General features: G+C 41.4%; 1 protein-coding gene across 9 annotated transcripts in view; it reads left to right on the top strand.

The window, feature by feature from the left end:
* Window positions 1-22,876, top strand: part of LEKR1 (leucine, glutamate and lysine rich 1) — a 73,654-nt gene that overhangs the window by 46,425 nt on the left and 4,353 nt on the right. For all 9 annotated transcript variants that reach the window (XM_028731367.2, XM_028731374.2, XM_077929848.1 and 6 more), the window contains 5 exons: window positions 3,722-3,799; window positions 4,288-4,491; window positions 8,844-8,937; window positions 12,732-12,887; window positions 15,360-15,659. In XM_028731367.2, coding sequence (XP_028587200.2) covers window positions 3,722-3,799; window positions 4,288-4,491; window positions 8,844-8,937; window positions 12,732-12,887; window positions 15,360-15,659 — 832 coding nt within the window. The remainder of the gene's footprint in view (window positions 1-3,721; window positions 3,800-4,287; window positions 4,492-8,843; window positions 8,938-12,731; window positions 12,888-15,359; window positions 15,660-22,876) is intronic.

Here is a 22,876-nt window from a genome sequence, read left to right as displayed (position 1 = left end):
GTGACCATTATGTTCATTTGCCTTCAGTAGCAAAAGGGACCTTGGGGTCCCTTCCAACTTGAATTCTATGATTCTATGATCCTACGTACTTTGTGCCCCTTTTCCTACTTTCCTCACTTTCCGCACAAGGATGATCAGTTGTGCAGCTTTGCAGGTTCATACAGAAAAAGTGCTATCCCCCCCACAAAATCTATATTCTCAGCTGCCCACCTGTACATATATATCACAAATGGCAACTTCAGTGACATCTGAAGCAACCGGGTTGCTTGGAAGAATGGCAACTTGCCCATGGCTAACAGCAGCAAGCTTCCTGAAATATTTATTCTACAAAAACAAGTCTCTCTCTCTCTCTTTCTTTTTGTGTGTGTGTGTGCATGCATGTGTGTGTTGTAGCAGCAGCAGCAGCAGCAGCAATGAGTTCACTGTTTTGACCTTATTCCAAAGTTTATCATGCATTATACTTCCTAGTTTTAGTTTTGGTACTCAGAATTAGGTGCTTTTAGTATATAATTAGCGGCATTCAGACTAAATTAGCATCTGTGGTGTCTATGTCATGGATTTACATCTATAATCTTTGAATATTTGAATCATGTTACCAAAGAATATCTATACATTTCAAAGGAATGCCTACTGGCAACATTAACACATAATGATATTAAGTCAAGACATCATTTTTCCATGCCACATGTAATGGCTGTAGAACTTTCTTTTGAACTGAATGCTTGAATTCAGCAATTACATAAATCATTGTGACAGCCTGTTCTGGAAATCATTGACTTGACAAATTTCAAAAGAAATTCTTTAGACTTAAAGGTCTTCTGACATTCTTCAGCAAATGTGTTTACTTTCATGTAGCAGTTATTTGACAATAATTAGGTATATGAATCATTGGACAGTTGTCTAATTATTTTTTTACTTCTGAAAGTAGAATAAAAGGAATGAATGAAAAGGCATTCAAAATTCTGCCTTCATTTTTTTTAAAGAAACACAAAGTTACAGAATATATGTAATTATGTACACTACATCAGCACCAAAGTAATTAATTTGACAACCAGTATCTTACATACAGCAATAAATTGCAACTACAATAAGCTGATACCTTCATTAGAGTCCAGTAGGCGAGAATGACTGCTTAACACTTTTTTTCATACTGTTAACTATTCAAAATTGAGAAGAAAGCAACAGACACCTGCAGATAGGCAGAGAGTGCTGTTGCACGTACCATCTCAAACAAGGGTCAGGTGCCACAAATGTGATAGCAAGGTTCCACCTGATTCTTGTCTGAGTTGCTCTCAGTGCTGAGCCAAGTTTTTGAAAAGTATTGCTATACCATTCAGACATCAGTTCCTGCCTTTATCTGTCCCGACCCAGTTCATGTTGCTGCCTGAAGCAGGTCATTTTTATCCTGTTGCCAAGTAGCAGGGTTGGCCCTGACCATTCGTAGACTACCATCCCCATTTGCTTCTTGGCTGAGCTTCCAGTTTGCCTCCACATCCTGAGTTTTGACAGTACTGTGGGAAAACAGTGGGAGACTGGAAAGGTTTGAAGTCATAGCAAGTGTTTGAGGTTGGCAGAGTACGTCTTTATACTCCGAAGGCCCAACCTTAATCTGTAGAAGCCACACTTCTGGTACTGTTGTGCCTTACTTTCAACCTATATTTTGACAAAGCAGGATGAGGAAACGGTCAGTGAATGTGTTTGCACTATTAATCACAAACAGTAGATAAGAAAAAAAAGTTGAACTTTGGCATGGATGTGGAAAGGAAAAGGAAAAGTACAAAAACAAAAAACGTGGAAATAGAAATTTTAAACAAAACCTGTCTAATGCAGAGACTTCAAATGACTAAATAATCTTCTTCTTCTTCTTCTTCTTCTTCTTCTTCTTCTTCTTCTTCTTCTTCTTCTTCTTCTTCTTCTTCCCCACCCATCTGGCTGGGTTTCCCCAGCCACTCTGGGTGGCTCACAGTGTATATCAGAACATACTAAAACATTAAGCATTCAAAACTTCCCAATAATGTATCCACAGCATGTTGTTGTTGTTGTTGTTGTTGTTGATATTTATATTTATACTGGCTGGGTTATGAGTATGAAAGAAAAACTCAGCACAACACATGAGAGGTTCTAAATATTCTTCCGTGGAGTTCTATGAGTACCTGGAATGCCAGACATGTTTCACTTTGGTCAGCCTTAGTCAGTGGCGTGTACAGTAGTTCCTTATGCATGAGTTGAGCTGTTTCCAAATATTGGTTATAGCAATACACAGCAGGTATTTGCCTTGTCCAAGTTATGCATTTCCTACTGGGCTTGTGCTTGAAAGTGATGTAATGCTCCTGCAATACGCCTGGATTTTTAGTTAATGAGACGTTTGTTAAGTACAAAATCTAAACAATAAATTAGTCAAAGTACAAGCCCCACGTCTTTATACAAATGCAGAGTTTTCCAATGCCATGATGTGACTGTTCTCTCTTTCTGGATGATTGGATTAATCCTTGAGTCCTCATTCTGCCTTACCTGTCAGAAACGATGCCAGGTCTGGTATAGTTTTTTGTGACATCAAGTCACAAAAGTCAAGTATTAGTTATTCTGAGCCATCCTGATTTAAATCAGTCCAGGCAAAGAAGAGCTCTATGCAGATCCTTCACCCCACTCCCTAGCCTACCCATATATTTTAAGGAAAGACAACACTTGCGAGCAAAACAATCCAAAGGGACATGTCTTTTAAAACCTGGAAAAACTGCTGGAATTATAGGGAATAGACAATGTGGCATTGTACTACTGCATCATAAAGAATTTGTTATCAAGAATTTGATGATGATGATGATGATAATAATAATAATAATAATAATAATAATAATAATAATAATAATACTTTATTATTTATACCCCACCCATCTTTACCCACTTTCAACTTGCCCTTTATTTCAGATTCTCATTTCCTCATCCTTTTTTCAGCTCCTACTAAGTGACATAATAATAACAATAATAATTATGTATTATTTATACCCCGCCCATCTGGCTGGCCTTCCCCAGCCACTCTGGGCGGCTTCCAAAAAATTTTTTTTTTAATACTGGAATACATCAAACATTAAAAGCTTCCCTAAACAGGACTGCCTTCAGATGTCTTCTAAGTACACTTCCTTTGTATGCTCATCTAACCTTTAGCCAAAAGGGTATCCGAAACAGTCCACAACCATGCAAAAAACATCAAATCCTATGATAATTACCTCTCTTGACTCTGTCCTAATACTTTTTCTGAATTTTTGGATATGGAGGAGAATTGCTCGTAATTTCATTTAGGGTGCCAATAATTTGGAGCATGAGCAAGGAAATGTAGTCACCACTTAAACGGAAGGGATGTGTGCATGTGTTAACAATGCTCTTCAAAGTCATTCTTGTTGCAGATTTTTTTAAAAACAGTTTTAATAATCCCCCATCTAAAGCTAAATAGTCAACGTAAGTATGTACTGAAACAAAATGCAGTTGCAGTTTGTTTTCAGAACATGAGAAGAGCTCGCCTGACAGACAGAAAACCTACTTGGTCCAGCATTTTCCCCCCACAAGCAGGGCAAAAGTGCAATAACACTCTCCTGTTTGTATTTTGCCAAAAGGTAAAATAAAACATCTTATTGAGAGCATTAACAAATAAAGGCTACTGTATGAGAAGGATTCTGTTGATTTTTTAAAGGCAAGTAGATTTATAATACTACATTTTATTTTCTAGAAAGAAGTCAAAAGAAGTTGAAGACTATCAAAGTGAACTCCAGAAACTGACATCTGAAATTGGAGCATCCACATCTCAGTATGAGTCAGAATTTATTACAACTGTATGCAGATGCTGCTCCGAAATGTGGAAAATCAAATTATTCTATTCAACATGATGGTTTTACCGACATTTTTCATTTATCTTCGTTTTTCTCCTCTTTTGCTTTGTGCTGATTTTCTATTTTTTATTCTCATATCTCCTCGTTTCCCCCAACCCTTTTATGATAACTCCCTTTTCCCTCATCAATTTCTGTAAAACATTTACATTTTTAAGGCACAGAATTATTAATAACAAATTATGACAATGGTAATGTATCATGCTCTCTTTCTTGTGCTGTTTTATATATTTCATCAGTACACAGTCTGTTCACACTGACTTAACTACACTGGTATAATGCAGAAGAGTTATTTGCATAGTGTTCGCATTTACTGTAAGGGCCATGTCAGAATACATTTTATATATGCTTACCGACTGCTTCGGTTATGACATGCGGTCTTTTTTTTTTTTTTTTTTTTTGCGTTTAGGTTTGCTAATACCCTGAAAGAGCGAGAAGAGTCTTTGCTTGCCTGCCAACAAGCATCTGGACGTTTACAGGAAGAAGTGATTGAGAAAGAGAGGAAAGAAGAGGAGCTAAAAAAACGCACCGACCATTTGGAGAGCGAACTGGAAACGATTAAGAGTCTTCTCAAGCAGCGAGAGGAAGAAGTGGTAATGCTTAGGCAAGAAAGGTAATCAGAAATGACTTGCCATGCATAGCGTTACAGGACAGGATGTTCTGCCTAGATTTTCTTTCTGAGAATATCGTCGAACTGAAAGTCCCCTACAAGTTGACTCTTCACAGTCCTCCACACCCAAAATAAATCATTACAGAGCACAGCATATTAACTGTGCACTGAACTAATAATATTTTAAATAATAAGGGGGGGAAAAATATTTTTAGGACAAGCCTATTCCCACTGAACGCAGTAAGGCTTAATCTCTAGTGGGTGTGTTTAGGATTTCAGCCTTAACTGCCTAGGATTAGAACAGAAATGCTGACCCCAATCTAAAAGAACTTAGTCATGTTTAAATCCCATTTAAGTCATCAAGAGAACTTTGCGACAGCTAACAAACCCCTTCTGCATGATGTGAACTGCCCTGAGATTTACCAATGAAGGGTGACATACACATTTAATATAAATAAATTAATTGGTTTCCAGTGTTAAATCATGACTGATTTCCTCTGGATTGGGTGCAGTATAGTACTTAAAATGTCTCAGATGCTTCACATACTACTACCACCACTTAGCAGCAATCTGTGTGGAGGGAGAATTCACATCTTTACAAGTGTCCTGAGAGATAGCTCAGTTGGTAGCGCATGAGACTTAATCTCACGACCGTGGGTTTGAACCCCGTGTTGACCGAAAGTTTCCTGCATCTCAGGAGGTTGGACTAGATGATCCTCGTGGTCCCTTCCAAGTCTACAATTCTATTAGTCTATTGTTCTATAAGTGGATGTTTCTTGGAAGGCCTGCACTGCCCCCTGCCTTCCACCAGCATCTGAAATTAAGGATGTGGGGCCCCAACCACCTCATTTGCTAGCTGCTCAGCGGCAGTGGCTATTTCCTGCCCTCCACAACCACCCTCCTTGATCACTGCTGACATCTCTGGGAGATGATTCAGTAATATTGTCCACATCTTGCTGATGGGGACCTAGTAGCTTATCTCAAGCAACCTAGTGAGTTCAAGGCTAACTTGATGTTTGAATGATGCAGTAGTTCACATCAGACACAGGCATCACATCAGATCAGTTCTCAGCTACGACATATCTGTTTTAGTGATGATATTCACGTATAACTATTATGTTCATCTCTCTCTCTCTCTCTCTCTCTCTATATATATATATATATATATATATTTAAAAGCTTGTCAAATCGTTCCCTGCCTGTTTCTCTAAGCATGCTATCCTATGAGCGATCTTTCTGGTGCTTCTTCAAATAATGGTATCTTCAAACAATGCTTGCAATGAAATGACATAAGAACATAAGGAGAGCCCTGCTAGATCAGACCAAAGAACCCACCTAGTTTAGCATCCTCTTCTCACACTGGCCAGTGAGGTGCCTATGGGAAGCTTAGGTCAACTATTCCAACCTCCTGCTGATGCAGGAATTCTGCTGCTGTGACATCCATGATCTTCGACCATCCATCCTCTGCTTAAAACAGGGGTGGAGAATCTCTAGCTCACAAGTCAATCCTGGCTCTCCAGTGGGTCCAGTTTGGTTTGCCATGCCATTTCCCCCAAGCAATAGCCACCTGACCATCAGCTGACATCATTGGCAATGTCAGCTGATAGGGAGAAGGACAGGATTTAATCATGCATTGGCTGCACTGCCCTTTTCCCAGCATAGAACAGGATTGTGCAGCCTTGGCAAGAGGATTTAATCACCTCTTGTCAGCTGATGAGAAGAGATTAAAGATCAAAGGTTGGGGGCTTAAAAAGGAAGGGTGGAGATTCACAAAGTCTTTCACAAACCACTTCCCACTTTTGAGAGGTGAGCAAATGAAATTTAAACAAGTGGGTGAAGCCACCCACTTGTCAAATTTGACCCCAAGTCACATCCTGATAAACAATGTCTTTGGCGCCAAAATGAAGAAGAGCCCACCATCTTCTAAGACAGACCCTTCCACTGAAGCTGAGATTGGTTTATTTCCTCCATGAAAAAATACCCATGGAGCATCTGTGTGAATTTTGCAAAGCTTTCGACATAGTTCTCTGCATGCATTCTTTGGAGGGAAACCGTTAACAGTGAAATAGGCCCATAGTGGTGGTGGTTAATTTAACTACATTACCTAAGATGTGAATTCTGCAGACTGATTCAACATCTACTGACAATGGGTTTTGGATAGGCTCTTAAAGGTTCTTTAATCCAAGCTCCCCCATAGATGCCCTATACTGAGTCAGACCATTGGTCCATCTAGCTCAGTACTGCCAACACTGACTGGCAGTGGATCTCTAGGGTTTCAGACAGTGAGTCTCTCCCAGCTCTACCTGGAGATGCTGGGGATTGAACCTGGGACCTTCTGCATGATTTATAAAATTTCCAAACTGTGTCCCAGTGAAATACTGTAACCTTACCAATTTATTCAATACAGTAGCCCCAGTAATACCATGTTTCTGCTCTGTAAAGGGCCCCTAAGTGGAAACACAACGTGGATTACATTAGACATGGAGTGGGGTTGAAATTTGGCCAAGACAAGATGTCTGGAGATATGTGAGCTTATCTCCCATTGTTTATTAAAGTTTAAAAGCAGCAGTGAGGAGGGGAGGATTTCAGCCTGGAACTGCAGTGCTGGGGAAGTGGGGCTTAACCCTTCTTCTGTGTCATGTTCCCAATCTATATTGGGCAGCCCATTTGCTTCCTAGGGATAATATTCAGCTACTTGTGTGGGATATGCATTTTTTCTTTCCCGTGGGGCAAATACCTTGGGTAGGGGGGACGAGAATGGTGCAGAGAAGAGGATTAACCCCTTTTCTCAGTGTCAGGGCCCCAATCCAATCGTGCTGTTTTAAAACCACCACAATGTCTTATCACCTAGTTTGACCCCTAGTCTTTCACTTCCAAATACATGGTCTGTCAAGAGGCCCAACAAACTTTGGATTCCGTAGCCCATCAGTCACTGAGCAGATGTCATTTTGTAGCCTTTCCAAATGGTGTCTGCATTCTGTTGTTTGTTGGAACATGTAGCCCCGCTTAATTTACACAGTTCAGTGGAAGTTGAGCAAGTGGAAGTTTCATGTATGTATAAATCCCACCACCGGGTGACTAATAATGTCACCGCATAGAAATTAAAGTTGCAGGTGAAACTTTGAATGAATGGGCTCTTGCTTCTTTCAGAACAGTGCAGTAGTAACGGAAATTAGGAGTCCAGCAAGTTCTTGCTTCACAGGAGAAGCTGCACTTGTTAAACTTCTCCACAGCAGATCTTCATAAGTTAGCAAACATTTATTTGTATAGTTAATTGAATAAAGTTTCACTGGCTGGGACAGAAATGCTAGGAGTGTTCTTTCTCCCTGCAACGTTCATTTTCCCATCTATAAATGCTGAAAGTACTCCTTCTGACAAAGAGGCATTTTACAGGAACAGATAGGAGTAGATTGCAATCCAGATCTATCAGCAATCACAACATACCCACCTCTGCCCTGTGGCACCAACCAAGGGCTCTGATACATTCACAGTTCTTCATGTAAGCAGAAGCTGGTGCTTTCTCTTAACAGTGCAAAAATTCACAGACCTTCTTGCACACAGCTCTGTGTACTCAGAGGAACCCTGCAGAGCATCTATCGGGCATCGTTTCAAGCAATGAGATTTTAATTAGAACAACTGTTCCCAGCCCTTGCCAGCTTCCTTTAAATCAAGGAAAATCTTTTCCAGGGCAACACACCCAGAATACTCTGCAGGTCACAGAGTGATCTCACTTTTAAGTCTGGGGATCAGCTGGCTATCAGAATCATTTCCTTCTTCCCATAGTAGAAGCTGCTTTTCTGGGAGATAGTTGAGTGGAGTATAAATTGTACCCATACCACCACCAGCTCCCATCTAATTGGGGCTGGGCATGTTAGTACTTGCTTTGACCTCTGTGCCCAAAGAGGACTGGGAATGAAGAATGATGAGAGCCTTGAAATCAGGGCTGAGGCCTTTGCATGTGGCCCACGAGGCTGTTTTTGTGAAGCCATGCCCGCCTTGCCTACATCTGATGCCACACGTGTCAATATTTATCCAGTCATATGAACTGAAAATTATTTCAGGCACAGAGTAGTATTTTACATCAATGTATTCACAAGATTGCACATCAGTAATATTACCGTGTGGTACATGAGAGAGTTGGAGTCAACTACATCAATATATTTAATTATAGTGTGAAGCATACATGGGCTCTGACTAGATTTCTGAGCCCATTGCAGTAATAGCCAACAAAATTAATTAGAGAGCATGTGTTGTAGTTGAATGGTGAGAGCAAAGGTAAATCTCGTAAGCTAGAGCTGGTTTCCCCCACTCTTTCCATAGAAACTCTGGTGTTCATGGATATTTGTCATATTTAGGGAGTCTCTGCTGATTTCCCATCGGAGCAGAATGGAGCAACTGCAGGAAACATTGAGGCAGAAGGTGCTGAAGGAAAAGAACTGGCAGGAAAAGGTAATACTGGATTTCCAGTGTCACGTTTATTTGTTTTCTCCAACTTCAGTCAGTTGTCAGGCAAATGTGCCCGACACTCATTTCCTAACAGCTTCTGTTCAGCTACACTTTCATATTTTTTCATCCAAAATTAAGGTTACTGTACAAAAAAATACTGATTTATTTATTTAAAATGTTTATTCCAACATACAACTCCACAGAAACACAGGGCAGCGTATGGCATTTTAAAAAACATGGTGAATGTAAAAGCAGGAGAGGCAGGGTTTAGCATTCCTGCTTAAAGACCCAATGCTATAAAACACATGACTCAATATATTCAGCCATTATGTGACCAGGGAGCACACTTCCACTGCCATTTTGTGTGTTCATCACCGTATTTGACGCAAAAGGCAACATTTGTCTGGGAAGGTGAGCTAGGATCCCTCAGCTGAGACAAAACATGTCTCAGACCCTCTGTATCAGCCTTTGCCAGCCTGGTGCCCTCAGGTGTGGTGGGGGTTGTAGTCAAAAAAATCTGCAGGGCAACAGGCAAACGCAGCTCTATACACTAGCGTGGGACCTCCTGAAAATATTAGTGCCCAACTTTCCTCCAGTTCCTAATCTAATACAAGCAGAACTGTGTCACCTATTGACTGGCTATGGAAAGGCCTGACAATTTGTTTGTTTGTTTAAGGTATTTATATATTGCTTAATTGCTGAAGTATCGAAATGGCGAGTCTCCTTTTGAACTCTTTCTCACGGTGAAGAATCTGCTGTTGGTCTCCTCCACTTCTTGCAAACCACACTGCTTGTTCATGCGATAAACCTCAGACATGTTGATATGCTGCTTTTTAAAACCCTCTTTGAGCAGTTCACACATGCATCACTTGGTTACTTGCAGTTGAATGTGTGAACTTACTCCACTGAATGCCGTCAGGGTTTTTTGCAGGTTCTTTCTGTGGTGCCTCATTTTCATGATTATAACAAACATATCTACAGATTTGATTATGTGAATAAGTTCCATATTAGACAGCTGTTCTCTGCCTTCTATTCAGGTGTCTGGGCTGAGGGATCTGCAATCTTTTGTTTCAAACAACTTCCTCAAAAGTCTACTTATGTTCTTTACTCATGATTGGTCATTAAACCCCAAGCATTCAATGCCAGGCTCTTAATGTTCACATCTTTTATCCCAGTAGGCACAGATTATACACATTCATCATCATTTTAGGCTTTTATTAATAAATATATCAAGCTGTCCTAAACAACTTAATTTCTCACATATAGGATATAATTTTAGCATGAGGTCACTCTGTTTGCACCATCAGAATTTGTTGTGCAGCTTGACATTTAAAATGGATAAAGAACTAACAGAAATAAGAGACAGCACTTAGATTTGCTAACCAGTATTAAAATGTGCTGAATGTCAAGTGTTCTGAAAATGCTCTCATCAGACCAAAGAGATGTTGCTGTATTTTTCTTGGGTCATTGTGCCATTACATAGGCATAATGTGTTCCCTTTATTTTTTTAAAAAATCAATCCACATGTTTTGTTAAATGGGAAAAAATCTCTTTTAAAATTAAGTTGCTTCAAGTGGTGTTTTGGCATTTAATGCACGGAGTTATAAAAATGCTCTGCAAGTAGAAGAAATCAATTGTTGCTATGCAACTTGAACAAGATAATTGAGAAATGTCTTTCAGAATCCTCATTATTATGGTTATTAGTTCCCCTGATTTCAGGTGTTTGCTAAATGGGAAACATTTTCATCTTGAGAGTAGTTTCCAGTGATGTGTCAATACTGCCAGTCAACTTTCATTTCAGCCCCCTGTTGGTAATGTTTTAAGTGTACTTCAGCCACTTCCCTGACCTGCACATGGAACATATAATAAACACTTGTGCTGCACTTCAGCAGTGATGAGGTCCACTTCTTTACCAGCACAGAGGTGATGTCCTGATAGGAAAAACACAATTATCCTGATTTGTAAGAAGAAGTATACACAGAATGGGTGCTGCCCACACATTTCACAGGGTTAAAAAGCCCAATCTGGGAGCTGAGGCTGTTCTCCTCTCTTTCCCCAAAGAGATGTCCAGCAGTACTCAATCTGACTGGGGTTGGGGTTCTTTCTAGGTTGGGCATCAGCCCAGCAAAATGAGCATAGCAGAGGGCAAGGGCACAGTTAAAAGGCACCAAGTATAAGCCCTGCCTGCCAAGGAACTATTGAAGGTGCATTTAAAGACTCCTGATAATCCTTTGCCGCCATGTTCCTTTTCACCTGTGTCTTCAACATGCCCCACATTTGACATTATAGCAAGTGTGGGGAACATGGGTATGGCTTGCACCAAACTGCCTTGTGGGCCAAATCCGTACAGCTGCCAGGTTGAAAGGCTAGAGCTCCCCCACTGCTTGTCTGTGCCAAAAAATGTTGACATTTCTCGTAAATGTTCATGAAATTCTCATAATGAGAGCTTGAGAGTGCGCCAAGGTGTGAATCTCTGATTAGAAAGCTGCAATAACGAGACCATCCTTTTGTGTGGGCTCCAGTCATTCTGCTAATTTGCCTTCGAGATATAATCGAAATAATTCTTTTCAGAGCAAGCAAAAGTTCTGGGTGTGCTCTCACTTCCTTGAGCAATGAGAAATTCCTGAGGTTTGGTTACAGAGCTTAGGTTCTGTTGGGAGAGAGGGGGAAAGAATAGTGGAGACTATTTTCACCTATGCAAATGGAAGCAAAGAGACGTGTTTAACAGTTTTTAAGATTTCCAGAAAGAGCCCGTACTTCACCTTCCACAGACAAATGTCCCACCATTCCCTCTCCCCAAATTCATTCTTCAGACTGGCTTCAAGCTGTTTATTTGCATTGCCTTCTAGCTCTAAGAGGTGTTGCATTTTGGAGGCGAGAGTCATCGGGGAACAAATTCCTGAACCCATTTAGGCAACTCTTTAGGCAAAATCACTGTGTTAATCATTCACTCTTAGCAATACAACCCATATTCAGATCATTCAAAACAATATGTTGGCATGCACTTAAGTTCTATTGAAAACAATTGGATTGGAGCTTAGACTGCAGTCCTATGTACACTAACTGGAATTGAGCACCATCAAGCAGGGAGGTACTTGTTTCCAAGTAAACATGCATAAGATTAGCTGGCTATGTGAAGTTTAGAGACCAGTGGTGCTTCAGGCACTTCAGTTGGCAACAACAGCTATCTACAGTGGTACCTCGCAAGACAAATGCCTCGCAAGACGAAAGGGTTTTTGGTTTTTTGAGTTGCTTCGCAAAACGAATTTCCCTATGGGCTTGCTTCGCAAGACGAAAACGTCTTGCAAGTTTGTTTCCTTTTTTCTTAAAACCGTTAATACAGTTGTGACTTGACTTCAAGGAGCAACTCATAGCACGCGGTGTGGTAGCCTTTTTTGAGGTTTTTGAAGACTTTGGTGATTTTTGAAGCTTTTCCAAAACTTTTCTGAAACCGTGCTTCACAAGACGAAAAATTCGCAAGACGAAAAAACTCGCAGAACGAATTAATTTCGTCTTGCGAGGCACCACTGTATATCTGTGTGTATTCATACAATATTGCTGATAGCTTTTATATTTCTCTGTGATTAGCATTATATATATATTATGGTTTTGCATGCTTTGTATATTTCATACTAATGAAAATTTATAGATATAAATAGACACATACAGGCTGTTCATCTTGATTAACAGAATTTTTTACCACCCCCTTTTTCTGAATTGGGTGCCTGTACATTCAATGTAAATCAAGACACGAGTTGAACAGATACTTACTGACACCCAGGTTTTTTGCTTTCTAGATCAAAGCTGATAGAGCAAAGGAACAAGCTCATCACAAAGAGGAGATTCTCAGCCTCAAAGAGGAAGCCAGAATGGAACTAGAAATTGAGAAACAAAAGCATCAGGAATTGATTGCAAAGTATCAGAAAGATCACGATGACCAGCTACACCTTAAGGTTTTAGCAACTAAAAATAAACTGCTTTGGGATTTTGACAAATGTACTGGGCAGGGAAGAATTCACTTAATTTCGTCATGTAGATCAAATGATACCATGGGGCAGTTAGACGCAGTCTAGGTTTTGAAGATTTAGAGCTGACATCAATAAACAATCCCAGAATCAATAGTTATTGTTGACATGGACAAGCAGCAAAAGAGTGTTTTAGTTACAGCATGTTGCTGAAACTGAACTTGTTTATACAGTCAAGACGCCCAGATTGTCATTTCTGAGTTGTAATCCTGTCTACAAAATTTGAGGAATCCCTGGGAGTCTCAGGCACACCCCTTTGCGACTCCCTTCGGACTTTTACAGATCACAATGTTCTTCTGTGTGACTGTGAAATCCATCAATCAGAGGCAGCAGTTCTGCTGTTAAACACATTTATCCCACTTCAGAAAAGAAATGAGTCAGGAACCCTCTTTCCATTCATTTTACTTCTTGAGTTCTGGCCCTTGAGGCTGATACTTCAAAGAGTCCAAAGTGACTTCCATGGTGGCTGTCCCAGGAAAACTGATAATGTAAACAGGGTAATTCTCACATGTCTATGTGCTTGAAGTAAATTCTGATTATCAAATGATAAAAGAATGTGCAATCAATCTAATGCAGTGTTACATCTTGGTATAAGCCCAAAATTCCTAACCCAATTTTTATTTTATTGCTCTGGCTTCTCCTGTTTTGAAAATGCATAAAGATCATATTTGGGGCCGGGAAGGGGGAAGTGATCAAAGTTCAATAGAGGAGAATATGCAGAAAGTTCCAGGTTCCATCTCCAATAGCGCTGGACCCAAGTATCTTCCCAGTGATTTTTGTAAGTTTTGGAGAGGGAATGAACTCTCCCCCTAATCCAGTTGGCTGGAGGTGGGGGAAAGCAAATTCTTCACATTTTTGTGAGGAAGAGGTGTGTCTTACCTTTTGTATGCAAGGTGGCTAGGAGTTTCTTCCTTCTACACCCGCCACCCTCAAAAAAGGACATTTCCTCTTCAATGAAAGAGAAGCTGGCTGGGAAGAAGATAGGATTAGGGCTGCCATATGTCCAGAATTTCCCGGTCATAGCCAGGATTCGCCTGTCAGAAATAGTGTCTGGGCGGAATTTGCAGAAATCGGTAAAAATGGCCGGGGAAACCTGAGCATATATAGCAACTTTGCCCCCCCAAAAACCCTCAACAACTTTTGTGTCTGAATTTTCATTTTTTGAAATACAACAACCCTAAGTAAGACCGGAACTGTAAAGGAAGCTGAGAAGCCATTGGAGCCACCTCTGTAGAGGGGAACAGACACTGTCTTCTCTCACAGCCCCCGCCATGCCTTTGTGCAGCACTGCAGCTCACTTGGCAAGGATCACCTCAGAATTTCTGGATTTGAGAAGCAGGATCTGCTTTGGAGACCTTGTCATTTGTTAAGATCAGACTGGCAGTGACCGGGAACAGGGTCAGGCTCCATGGACAGGCTCCATTATGGAACTGCCTCCCTGAGAAAATCCAGCAGCTAACACCCCCACCTCACACAGAGTCTTCAGACATGTCACAAAGGCTTGTTTGTTTGTTTGCTTGTTTGCTTGTTCTGCAAGGCTTTCTATGAGCAAAACTTTCTATCTCAATGCTGACTTCTGGATACTTAAAACTTTTCTACTACATTATTTATGGATCTTTTTAGTTCTTTGCCATTTATTTTATTCGTTTATTGGAAAGCAAAGTAAATTAATGAATAAAATATATAACATAATAAATATTCCTTGTTTATTCATTTGTGATCTGTCCTTGATCTGGTACAGTTTGCTCTCTCTCTTGTCCTATTGCAGTAATACACTTACATAAAGAACAGGCAAGCCCACACAGCTGTTTATCGTGGACTTGGATTTAAACAGATATTATATATGTATATAGTTTTAATTCTGCCATGGTTTAATTGTTTTTAATTATTATTTTCTGTTTTTTGCAATTCCTGTTTTTATCTTGAGTCCCATTAGGAAAAAGGCGAGGCAATAATAATAATATTGCATACTTTTGGCATCTTCCACAAAACATTATCCTCATCAAGATTCTGTCCCTTGCCCCCACTTTAAACCAGATATGCCATTCTACTTTTCCTTTCAACATCTAGTTTTCCCCCCCTGAAAAGGTAAATCCTGATTAAATGGGAAAATAATACTTGATGGCATTTTAAGGAAGACAATATTGTGTGAGTCCATGGTGTAAAATGTGCAAGCATCAAGTCCACAATAAACTGGAAAAAACCCACCCTTTTTTAAAGAAAAAAAGGCCACACATTTTATCTGAACTATTGTTAGCACTGCTGATTTATGAAGTGATGATTTCACATCTTTCTCCGTCTTTCGAAACCTCACTTAACCCTATTGAAAATGTGTTTAACCAAAGGGGTGCCTTGCCATCACGCCTTGCAAACCAAGGAATGTCATTATTTGTCTTTCAGATGCCTGCATTGATATCAAGTGCCACGAATAGCCTGAAGATGGAAGTGGGCACCCTTGAAAAGAAGCTCTGTGAAGCCCAGAGCAAGCTTACAGAGAAGCACCGAGAGAGAGAGGAGGAATGGCAAAGTTTAAAAAAACAAGTTGCCGTGCTTGAGCTCCAGCTGCAGGAGGAACAGAGCGCCCATCATTCAGTGACAGAAGACATGAGAGAAGAAATAAAGAAGAAAACTTATGAGCTGGAAAAACTGACTCAAGAGCAAACGCAGTTGATTCAGAAAATGAGTCAGGTTCAAGAGGAGGTATGAATTCAACCAGGGTTCACAACTGAATGTCTCATCTCTTAGGTCCTTTTCGTGCCTTGTCTTGGTTGAGACCTAACCATCCCAGTCCAACAAACTATGGAACAAGCCATGTACCTGCACAGTCTTTCTTCCCCAACCTTTTCCTCCTCTATTGTGTACCTTCCTGGTTGCTTAATGTGTACGTGTTTGTCTATGACATCAGAGCCAAAAACTAGAATATCTAACCAAGATAAACTTGTGTTTTGATGTCCTGGTATGTAGGGATCTTTCAAAACACAGTTTCCCGGTTTGTCTTAAGAAATAAGGAAGTATTTAGTTAAGACACAGTGGAAGAGATGGAGGGAACATCAGGCACAGAGCTTGTTCCTGGTTGAACAAACAGTGGTTTGTTGCATTAGGATTGTTAAGCCCATTATGTTGAACACGTGGAAGAGGGGAGTGGGGTTGCACATACTGACCTGGCTCCCAAATTCTACATGCTCATTTCACTGTCTGCATCAGTGTAGTAGGGTTCTCCCCGCGTCCTCCAATACTTAAGAAACCCGCTTTCCCAGAAAGCCCTACATGTATACCATAGTACATGCATAAGTTATTTGCTGGGAGGAGCGCAGAGAGAAGAAATACCATGGTGCATCTGTAGCAGCACAACCGGATGCCTTCATCTGCCCTACCTGCAACAAAACATGTTTCTCCCATATTGGTCTCTACAGCCACAGCAGACACTGTAACCTTCCAACAGTTTGTTTTCCCCAACAAAGGCACACTCCTCCATTATCTCCCAAGACAGATGGATGCCAACCAAGTTCTTTGCAAACAGTCAGGCACAGGGAGGTCTAGAGCATAGAATCATAGAATCATAGAATCATAGAGTTGGAAGAGACCACAAGGGCCATCGAGTCCAACCCCCTGCCAAGCAGGAAACACCATCAGAGCACTCCAGACATATGGTTGTCAAGCCTCTGCTTAAAGACCTCCAAAGAAGGAGACTCCACCACCCTCCTTGGCAGCAAATTCCACTGTCGAACAGCTCTTACTGTCAGGAAGTTCTTCCTAATGTTTAGGTGGAATCTTCTTTCTTGTAGTTTGGATCCATTGCTCCGTGTCCGCTTCTCTGGAGCAGCAGAAAACAGCCTTTCTCCCTCCTCTATGTGACATCCTTTTATATATTTGAACATGGCTATCATATCACCCCTTAACCTCCTCTTCTCCAGGCTAAACATGCCCAGCTCCCTTAGCCGTTCCTCATAAGGCATCATTTCCAGGCCTTTGACCATTTTGGTTGCCCTCCTCTGGACACGTTCCAGTTTGTCAGTGTCCTTCTTGAACTGTGGTGCCCAGAACTGGACACAGTACTCCAGGTGAGGTCTGACCAGAGCAGAATACAGTGGCACTATTACTTCCCTTGATCTAGATGCTATACTCCTATTGATGAGGCCCAGAATTGCATTGGCTTTTTTAGCTGCCGCGTCACACTGTTGGCTCATGTCAAGTTTGTGGTCAACCAAGACTCCTAGATCCTTTTCACATGTACTGCTCTCAAGCCAGGTGTCCCCCATCTTGTATTTGTGCCTCTCATTTTTTTTGCCCAAGTGCAATACTTTACATTTCTCCCTGTTAAAATTCATCTTGTTTGTTTTGGCCCAGTTCTCTAATCTGTCAAGGTCGTTTTGAAGTGTGATCCTGTCCTCTGGGGTGTTAGCCACCCCTCCCAGTTTGGTGTCATCTGCAAATTTGATCAGGATGCCCTTGAGTCCATCATCCAAGTCGTTGATAAAGATGTTGAATAAGACCGGGCCCAAGACAGAACCCTGTGGCACCCCACTAGTCACTCTTCTCCAGGATGAAGAGGAACCATTGATGAGCACCCTTTGGGTTCGGTCAGTCAGCCAGTTACAAATCCACTGAGTGGTAGCATAGTCAAGACCGCATTTTACCAGCTTCTTTACAAGAATATCATGGGGCACCTTGTCAAATGCCTTGCTGAAATCAAGGTAGACTACATCCACTGCGTTCCCTTCATCTACCAGGCTTGTAATTCTGTCAAAAAACGAGATCAGGTTAGTCTGACATGACTTATTTTTCAGAAATCCATGCTGACTATTGGTGATCACAGCATTCCTTTCTAGGTGCTCACAGACTGTTTGCTTAATGATCTGCTCCAGAATCTTCCCTGGTATTGATGTCAGACTGACTGGGCGGTAATTATTTGGGTCCTCTCTTTTCCCCTTTTTGAAAATAGGGACAACATTTGCCCTCCTCCAGTCTGCCGGGACTTCGCCTGTTCTCCAGGAATTCTCAAAGATGACTGCCAGTGGTTCTGAAATCACATCTGCCAGTTCTTTTAATACTCTTGGATGCAGTTCATCTGGCCCTGGAGACTTGAATACATCTAGACTAGCCAAGTATTCTTGTACTATCTCCTTAGTTATTCTGGGCTGTGTTTCCTCTGCTGAATCATTTGCTCCAAATTCTTCAGGTCGGGCATTGTTTTCTTTATCGGAGAAGACTGAGGCAAAGAAGGCATTGAGGAGTTCAGCCCTTTCTGTGTCCCCTGTTTGCATTTCACCATCTTCTCCTCTGAGTGACCCCACGGTTTCTTTGTTCTTCCTTTTGCTACGAACATACCCATAAAAGCCTTTTTTGTTGCTTTTAACCTCTCTAGCAAGCCTGAGTTCATTTTGTGCTTTAGCTTTTCTGACTTTGTGTCTACACGTGCTGGCTATTAGTTTGAATTCCTCTTTGGTGGTTTCCCCCCTTTTCCATTTTTTGTACACATCCTTTTTTAATCTTAACTCAGTTAAAAGTTCTTTAGATAGCCACCCTGGCTTCTTTAGGCACCTTCCATGTTTCCGTCTCATTGGTATTGCCTGAAGTTGTGCTTTTACTATCTCCCTCTTAACAAACTCCCAGCCATCTTGAACTCCCTTTCCTTTTAGTATTACTGTCCATGGGATCTCACCCAGCACTTCCCTAAGCTTTATGAAGTCGGCTTTCTTAAAGTCGAGAAATTGAGTCCTAGTATGCTTGGCTGCTCCTTTCCGCTGTATAGTAAACTTCAGAAGAGCATGATCACTTGCGCCTAATGATCCTTCCACTTCTACCCCACTAACCAGGTCATCAACATTGGTTAGGACCAGATCTAAAATGGCTGTTCCTCTTGTTGCTTCTCCCACTTTCTGGACAATGAAGTTGTCTGCAAGGGCAGTGAGGAATCTGTTTGACCTTATGCTCTTGGCTGAGTTTGACATCCAACAAATATCCGGGTAATTGAAGTCCCCCATTACTACTATCTCCCTTCCTTTTGCATGCTTGGCCATCTGTTCCAGGAAGGCATCATCTATGTCCTCCGTTTGGCTTGGGGATCTATAGTAAACTCCCACAATGAGGTCACTGTTATTCTTCTCTCCCTTAATTTTGACCCAAATGCTCTCACTTTGGCTTTGAGGTTCTAAATCTTGGATCTCTTCACAGGTATACACATCCCTGACATATAACGCCACTCCTCCTCCTTTCTTGTCTGGTCTGTTTCTTTGAAATAGATTGTATCCCTCCATTATTACATTCCAATCGTGGGATTTATCCCACCAGGTTTCAGTGATTCCTATTATGTCATATTTAGTTTGCTGTACCAGGAGCTCAAGCTCATCTTGTTTATTTCCCATGCTTTGCGCATTAGTGTACAGACATTGAAGTCCATTAATCATTCCCCCGTGTCTCTTATTTAAGGATTTTCTCCTCCCACCACTAGGTCTGCATGCTCTTTGCTCCATTCGGTCTATGACATTTGGATGATCATCTTCATCAATTGATAGACTCCTACCTTCAGGAGCACTGTCTCCCTCCCCCACATTAGTCAGTTTAAAGCCCTCCTGATGAGGTTTCTGAGATTTTTTGCAAAAACATTCCTCCCAACCGTTGTGAGGTGCAGCCCATCGCTTGCCAGAAGTCCATCTTCAAGAAACTGCATTCCGTGATCTAAGAATCCAAACCGTTCCTGTTTGCACCATTTGCGAAGCCAGTTGTTCACTTCCACTATTTTTCCCTCTCTCCCTGGGCCACGTCGTTCAACTGGGAGGACAGATGAGATGACAATTTGTGCATTTAATTGCTTCAATTTCCTGCCCAGAGCCTCGTAATCTCTTTTGATCTTCTGGAGGCTATTGCTTGCAGTGTCATTGGTTCCCACATGAACCAAGAGGAAGGGGTATTTGTCAGTGGGTTTTATGATTCCTTGCAGTCGTTCAGTTACATCTTGGATCTTAGCCCCGGGGAGACAGCACACTTCCCGAGACATCTTGTCAGGCCCACAGATCACTGCTTCTGTTCCCCTCAGTAGGGAATCCCCTATCACCACTACACGCCTCCTCTTAGGTCTGGTCGGGGTTCTTCTGTGAGCTGTCGGTTCCAAGGTCGCCTGGACATTCCCAGAGGACTGCCTTTGCTCCTCGTCTTCATATACCTGATCGACTGTAATGAGGGAGAGATCCTCAAATGGAGTCTGCTCTTCGTCTTCCATGCTAGGGGAAAGGACCTCAAAGCGATTGCGTATTTCTAAACAATCAGAGCGAACCCTGGGCCTCCTACTTCTTTGAGTCACGTTTCTCCAAATATCTGACTCCTGTGTTGGTGAACTAGCCACCTTCTCAGGGGAGTCCCCTGTCTCTTCCTTGGTGGAGACGGTGTGCTCTGTTGCTTCCAAGAAGAGTTCCAGCTCTCTAATTCTTTGGAGCGTAGCTACACGTTCCTCCAGTTGCTGGACTTTGTCTTTTAAGAGGGCAATCAACATGCAATTGCTGCAGGTAAAGCTGCCTGCAACCTTTGGCAAGATGGCAAACATTGCGCAGGAACCACAGGCGACTGCAGCTGTTCCCTCACCCTCCATCTTGGGAACGTGTCGTTGGGGGTGACTACAGTGGTCCTCTATCATAAAAAGTGTGGAGACAGGACAAATAAATCCCTCCCAAAAAACCTAGGTCTCCCCCAACAAATGTTTGAGACTAGCTCCCCTAAATCTAAAATATGGATCAAACTGCGTGATCCATAGCAGGGACACTGCACAATGCTGCTGAATTTCACATGTTCAGAGCAACATGCAAAAAGGTATCATTGCTCAGCACTTGGAAGCATCCATAGTTGTCTGAACTGGCTCCACTGATAAGTGTCATGTCAGGCGAAACAAAATTTTTGGAAGAGGTACATCTTTGTGTAGCATTTGAACTGCAGTGACTTTCACACATTTGAGTGTTGCTGCCATCAAGTGATGAGCCATTGTGTGTGAACTCATCCCTCAAGCATGTCTGGTTTGCAGGATACAACCAGGAATATGGGGAATTGATCCAAGCCCAAGAGTATGAGGAAAGATCTAAGGAAACCTTTCTATTGGGACATATTCATGGAATTTTATCAGCTTGTAGAAACAGCAACAAGGATGCAGGAAAATCCATGGCAACATCATTCTTGAATGAGTGTAGTCTGGCCCCAGGGTGAAGGCATCCTTTGTGGCAGCAGTAGTCAGGGCCGCAGATTCACCAAGGTTGTCTCACTCTGCGCATGACCCTCAACAGAAGCTGTGTCTACATTTCTCCCCGCTCCCGCTTCTCTTCCAACAAAGAGAACATATCTTTTTGAAGTCTCCAGGGAGTTCTCTGCTAGCCGCAGACAAAGTGCCCCAGACACAATAAAAGTGCCCTGTGAAATGTAGCTTTCAAGTTCAGTCAGACTGTGGTAGTGACCTTGAGTCTTGCAAAATATAGTAGGAATAGTAGTATGTAGGCCAGAACAAGACATTCCAAAATAGAATATTCCAAAATAAAATAAACCCCAAAGACTCAGCTGTGGGTGGGAATTACGAGCCAGATGTCAAAAATTATCAATCCAAATGGGACGTGCTAATTTTCCTTGTGACAACTGATTGGATTACTTATTAAAAGTAATTTGTACCCCAGTTTTTGGTTTTTAAAAATGCCCAAGGTAGCTTATAATAAAATAATTAAACAGTGAAAAAATGAAAACCCTAATACACCCAAAAAGAGGCTAAGAACTGGGAGGTTTATAAAAAATAATAATATTTAAATAGCTCAGATTCCTGAGAGTATGAAACATTTGAGAAGCCACACACCAAAATCAAAAAGAGTTCACAAAATGGCAGCCATCTGAGATCAGGCAAGATAAGCCTATGCAGGGACATAGGCCATCTCAGGGTGATTACATCCCTTTCTACAAATTCATGCCATATTTTGGAAAGGGTACTGCAGATAAGGCAACCTAAGGGCCAAACAAGACAAGATTAATGTCTTTAGCCCTCATGTGAATAAGCCCTTTCCTAAAACATGAATAACCAGCATGGATGCAAAGAGGCAATTCAGATAGGACTGTAGTGAGATCCTCTGCCACAGTACTGATCAACGGATAGAAACAAAAATCAGGTATGGGGAACCTGTGGCCCTCCAGACGTTGTTGGACTCCAACTCCCATCAGCCCCAGCTAGGATGCCCAATGGCACAGACCACCCTAATGATGTTCTGCAGTCAATAAGAGAGCAAGTCCTTGATTCATATCTCTTAAAAAAAAACACACCAAAATTTTGCTAAATACAATATCAAATTGAGAGCAAACATAAACAGATACAACTAGGCCATATGGTACTGACCCATGTGAGTTTGGGTAGCTTTTTAGCTCATCATAAAACTCTGCCACTAAAATAAATATGTTTATCTCTGAGATTGTACCATATGCCCCCCATCTCCCACTGAAAGGTGGAAAAGTTGAGCCATTCAAATAGACATTTGCAACCAGAGGCTGTTCAGTTTTATTTCTTGCCCCAAACTTTCTTGATCTTGCTTGCAGGGTGGGAGCTGGTAAATTTTGGGGTATTGATGAAAGAGTGAATATATCACCTTTAAATATTTTAGTACCACCTTTGCTTTTAAATATTTTTTGATTTCATCTCTCTCAACAAGGTCTTATTTTGGATTCATACTAAAATAAGACCTCATTATTCAGATTCAGACTGAAATAGGACTACTAATGAAATCAGACTGAGCTCATAATTTAGAATCAGATCCTTCACGATGTCCTTGACTCTATTGGGGTTTGTTTGCTTTTAATTCTTTATAAAATGCAAAACCGTCTAACACTTTTCCAGCCCTTAATGCTCAATGGTTATTGCATGCCAGGGCCCCATGACCCGCAGTTCCTTAGTAGATAATAAACAC

This window comes from Podarcis muralis, chromosome 6 (genome assembly GCF_964188315.1).
Source record: "Podarcis muralis chromosome 6, rPodMur119.hap1.1, whole genome shotgun sequence".
NCBI classification, from domain to species: Eukaryota; Metazoa; Chordata; class Lepidosauria; order Squamata; family Lacertidae; genus Podarcis; species Podarcis muralis.
Note: the sequence above shows the minus strand (reverse complement) of the source record. Positions and strands in the feature narration are given on the sequence as shown.